Source organism: Lipophrys pholis, assembly GCF_963383615.2.
Source record: "Lipophrys pholis genome assembly, chromosome: 13".
Taxonomy (NCBI): Eukaryota; Metazoa; Chordata; class Actinopteri; order Blenniiformes; family Blenniidae; genus Lipophrys; species Lipophrys pholis.
Window position 1 is genome coordinate 18,645,011 of NC_137632.1, and position 5,629 is coordinate 18,650,639.

At 36.9% G+C, this 5,629-nt stretch overlaps 1 protein-coding gene across 1 annotated transcript; it reads left to right on the forward strand.

The window, feature by feature from the left end:
• Positions 1-2,066: 2,066 nt before the first annotated feature.
• On the forward strand, positions 2,067-4,732 carry fev (FEV transcription factor, ETS family member; the record flags this gene model as incomplete). Its single annotated transcript, XM_080478209.1, is given in 4 exon segments — positions 2,067-2,193; positions 2,196-2,261; positions 2,899-2,970; positions 4,191-4,732. Coding segments are annotated over 4 exon segments (807 nt in total).
• Between the last annotated feature and the right edge of the window lie 897 nt (positions 4,733-5,629).

Below are 5,629 nucleotides of genomic sequence, written 5' to 3' on the forward strand. Positions count from 1 at the left end.
ATGAAGAATATGGAAAAAACATGTATTGTGAAATATGGAAAATATAGGAAATGAACATAGGGATAGAAGAAAGGACAACATACAGGATATAATATTTTTTGTTATTTGTATGTATATTGTTATCATTGGTATTCTTCCCCATATGTTGAACATACCTGGCAATAAAAAGATATTCTAATAATACCAATACAACAAATATCCTGAATTGAACCAACAGAATACATATTTTGAAACTCACTAATAACTTAGTTTGGTTTCTTTATTTATTCAAAAGATTTTTCACATCTATTAATTTCCTTAAATGCAAATTAGTAGATGTGATTAGAAGATTTTAGAAAAAAATGCATATATTGCTAATATATAACCTCTGGGATAAACCCTGTATGATCTATTTTTTCGATGACGTCTCAGCATTATACAACCAAGAGGAAACAACAGAGGCTGAAATGATAGTTGATTTTATGATGTTATACAGAGACACAGTACAAATGCAACGTGTTTTGCAACAACTGTAGCCACAAATACAAACAATAAAAAATGGAATAAAAAGTGAAAGCATTAAGTGCTACAGAATTAACCTAATTATATGGTATTGAAGATAATTTTACCACCTTGTCACTATTCTGCATACTGTAGGCTTTAATATCTATAAGAAAAGCTGCAATTTGTGAGCAACATTATACATGTTAATGATGATGAGATCAAGACATAAGATACATACCCAGAGTACAAAGATAGTGTATATTTTAGTGACCTAAAAAGAGCTTTACAACTTCATTTCAGCGTCATGTTTTAGTAAAGCTTTATTGAATTCATTCCATGATATTTTCTATCTGTTTCAGGTTTGTCTCTTGCAGTAACAAACCTGCTAGTCAGAGCATTCAGTAATGCATTCATCAACATATTCCCATCTGGACTGCTGTTGGCAAGCATATCTTTCATTTGGAAAATGCAGAATTTCCAGAATTCCAACTAAATAAACTATTTGAGATACGTGTTCATAGTTCACATCAGGGCTGTTATTTTAGTTGATCGGAGTTGCCCCAGTCCACAATATACCTTATAAATAAGGGCACGGCCAGTCCAAAAATTCTTTTTTAAAAACCTAATATGAAAAACTTGAAATTTCTTTGGAAATTCTGAAATCCTGTCTGCAACAGCAGCCTCTGTTTCTTCAGACTCTCATTTCTTTTCTTTATTACTGGATGTTGTGCCATCTGCTGTTCTGTTCTCAATATTGTGTTCCTTAAAACCCTCTAGTGGAACCATTTTGGTCTTTGGTCCTTATGTTTGACACCGATCTGATGTGTTTAGTTAAGTTTGCAGATGAAACAGCTTTAGTCATTCTCCATGTCATCTATTCCCACTGGAATAATGTGATCCCCTTTGCAAATAGCACAATAACAATAAGTTATTTACGCTTAAGTACACATGTAGAAACACGTGATACAAGAATTGCCATAATAATGGAAAAGTCCTTAATTTATTTTGGTGTATAGATCACAACACCACAAATAGTCCAGCATGTTTCAAAACCACACTGAAACATCATGAGGTCTACAGTCTATCCTGCTGAACCCCCCCCCCCCCCCCCCCCCACGCCCCCCAAAAAAACAAAAAACATGATAACGTTAGTAAGCATCAGAAGCCTTGGATTTAGCCTTACGACCTCGTTACCCTCAGATTGAGGCCATATAACCTCAAAGCCACACAGAGACGGTCATGGAGGATGAAATGTTCTTGTTTTCTCGTGCGCACTGGAGCGTGTTTGTGAAGGTAAATATTCTTTTTCCAACATGAAATAGGCCTTTGGTGTTTGCCAAGAGGTAAAGGGGCGGAAAAGTGAGGGGGGTCTGAACTGGTTTCCATGTCAAACACTTCAATTCACCATAGAAACTCAGATCTTAACGCGGAAACTTTATTAAACTGTGATGGCGGATTGATAAGGGCCGAATTTCTATCGGCCTCTTTTTATTGTGGGCACCAGGCGGGCTGACAGAGGTAAATTGCTCTTTTAATTAAAGCAATGCACCAGGGGAAATTGCTGTCTGAATATTGTCTCAGAGATGGGGGCCAGTGACAGTTGCCTGGAAACTTCAATCTGTCCACACGCATTTATTCCAGATCACAGTTATGAGATAAAGTTTAATAAAAATCTTTTCCTCCGCCACCAACGAAATGAAATCCAACCCTTTCTGAACAAGTGAACACAATGAGACAGGACTGCGGAGGAAACCTCATGTTCAACATGTATCTCTCAGGTTCGTCGTTTTGCCCCGTTAAAGAATGATAGAAATAACCCATTATGATCTGATTTTTGAATTTTTCTGCTCGGTGTCGGAGTCCCGCGGACGTCGATGCTCCATTTCCAGGGCACAGCATTGTTCAGCCTTTTCAATCTGAAAGCCCGTCTGCTCTTTTGTCGGAAATCGGAAATCCTTTTTCCTGGACGCGTTTCCTGGCTTCTCGCAGGGGGAGACCGCAAAGACGACACGCTTCACGCATTAGACTCCTGCTGGACCTGGATGCAATTAGGATTTTAATCTGTTTCACGTTTGTTTCAGATTTTCGGAGTTTTAAACAATTTTCAACTTGAACTGTGACGGTCTGATCGTCAATAGAGCAACAATTCGAGGCTTTTGCAGCAACTCCTCTGGACTGGATGATGAATTGTATCTCCGAGAAATAGAACTATAAAGAGAGACGCATCCTAAATCATATGTTTCATATATATATATATATATAAACTTTAGTTTGACCCCAGCAAATTAAGATTAGTATGATCATTTGAAATGCATCCAATATAAAATAGATAAAAGACATGCATCTGCCCATCTTTCGATATGTATGATGGATTTTTACGCACGATTGTTAATCATATTTCTGTTTTTATTTCAGATCCAACAGAAAATCTGTTGAAAGAAAGCAAAGGAACATCTTGGGGTCCAATAAATACAGGCGTGCAAAAGGGTAAGAGAGAATCTTAATTAATTATATTATCATTACTGGCGTTCTAGAAATATTGTGATACACCGCATGTCACAATGTTTAAAATAGAAAATATAAAAAACGAAAAACAAAAAACAAAAAATAATATAATGTCTGCTGATTTCATGGTAAAGTATTTTAAAAAATAAGCATCCAGCGAAGATTTATTCTAAAATAAAAAAACAATAGTAATGCAAATTTCACAAAAATGAAGGTTCGTTCTATGGCCAATGAGTTGCTATATTAGTTGAATTATAATAGGAATAAAGGATTTCACCTTCTGGATTTCTATTTGAAGATAGTGCTGTTTTAAGGTGATAAAATAACAGTTATTCTCAATAACCAGATTCAAGATTGAATGACTTTACTCATCTTCAAACTCAATTATTTACATCTAGCAGTCATTCACGGAAAATAGAAACAAAGGAATGAAAGCAATTACGATCCGACACATTTAAAGACAAAAACATATCAGTTTTGGAAGTAAAAACATCTAAAAGGAACGTTTACAGTTGCAATGAATTGAACATCAATGCGCCACAATACAAGACTTGGTTATAATATTAAAAAAAACAAAAACCTGCGTAATTGTTATCTAATTTCGAATTATATCTTTTGGGAAAATGCTTTAAAACACACACATATAAGAATTTTTTTTTGGAAAAAGATTCAGCTTTGGTTCAAAATCCATCATTCAGGAAAAATGATCGCGCAAGCTCGTGCAAATGAAAACAAGTTATTTACATTTTATTTCAAAGAAACAGCCCAAATTACATTGTAAATATCCCACAACGTTTGAGTTTAACTTCTGAATCAATCGACCTATCAAATTAATATATAATGGACAAGAATAAGCCGGATAATTTGAGAGGCGGATTGATGCTATTAAATAAAATGTGCAAGCTTTGAAGCGTGTAAAGGCTACTTATAAATCAATACCAGAATGCAGGTTTTAATTAGGTGAAAAATCTTTTAATAGAATATATATCAACTTAAGTTGCAAGTTTTAAATTACACTGATTTTTACTTTATCTAAATGATGAACTTTAAATGACAATGGACATTGTGTAGATTGTGTTTATCCACCCACATTTTTGAGCGTTTCTTTTCAGATGTCTGGATTGTCTGCCATTATTTGCACCTTGCATTGTTCCTTTTGGAGTCAAGCGCTAAATGTTGGTGTTTTGCGCCTCCACCCACAGGCAGCGGGCAGATCCAGCTGTGGCAGTTCCTGTTGGAGCTCCTGTCCGACAGCACCAACATGTCCTGCATCGCCTGGGAGGGAACCAACGGGGAGTTCAAGCTCATCGACCCGGACGAGGTGGCCCGGCGCTGGGGAGAGCGCAAGAGCAAGCCCAACATGAACTACGACAAGCTGAGCCGGGCGCTGCGCTACTACTACGACAAGAACATCATGACCAAAGTGCACGGGAAGAGGTACGCATACAAGTTCGACTTCCACGGCCTGGCGCAGGTGTGCCAGCCGTCCACCACGGAGCAGGCCATCTACAAGTTCCAGGGGAACTTCTCCCCGATTCCCTTCTCCGGGATCTCCAAACTCAACCTGGTGGCTCCCGGCGTGGGACCCTCGGGTTTCTCCTACTGGCCCGGTTCCCCCTCCGCGGCGCTGTACCACAGCCACAATCTGCAGCCGCCGGGGCCTTTTGGCACCGTGTCTCCGTCCCACATCAGCTGCGTCAACAACATCAACAGCCTGACCAACATCAATAACCACTACACCTGACTCTCAACTCTGCACAGGAAATGACAAAGATCTCCCAGACGTTGATTATTGATTAGGGTAAAATTATAAAACATACAGCCAAATTTGATCAAATTATAAGAATGATAAAAATTGCAATTACGACGCATTCTGCTTTAACTATTAGATAAAATAAATGAATAAATAATAAGAATAATAATAATAAGAATAATAAGAACAATTGCCGAAAGTTTGACCATAATATCTAATTGGATATAAGATTCATCCTGCAGTTTGAACTGTAAAAAAAAAAAATTATAAAAAAAATCAGAATTTATGCAATAAAGAGAGGCAAATTTTCTTTTCTTTATTTAGGCAAAATTTAAGGACATTTTATCGGATATGGATGGTTTTACTAAACCTATAAACAAAAAAAAAAGAGAAAAAAATCATCTCATTATGAAGGGAAATAAACAAGGGTTAGAAGCAACAAAGTTACTCAATGTTGCGTTAATATAGTGGGAGCTCACGAAAAATACATTCGGGACGTGTTTACATGAAAACAGACAGTCAGCAATTCTGCCTCACATAAATAATCAATTTTTATCATTTTGAGATGCATTTTTCCCCATTGAGAAGGCAAAATTATGGAATTTCCCAGTCATCCATGAATGCAACATAACTGTTTTTAGCTGCAGTCTCTGGTCCCGCAAACTAGATTTTAGAAGAATTAGTGGAAAACTATTATTGGACCACCACCACCATCTAGTGGTTATATTGTGTAACTGCACAATAATTTCACTGCTTTTTATTTGCAGTGAATTTAATAATAAAAATAAAAAAAACACTAATATGTACAGTCCAATCACTTTAAGTCCTGGTTTACTCATATTATCCAGCATCCTGCATCATGTACACTGGACATCATACCTGATCCAC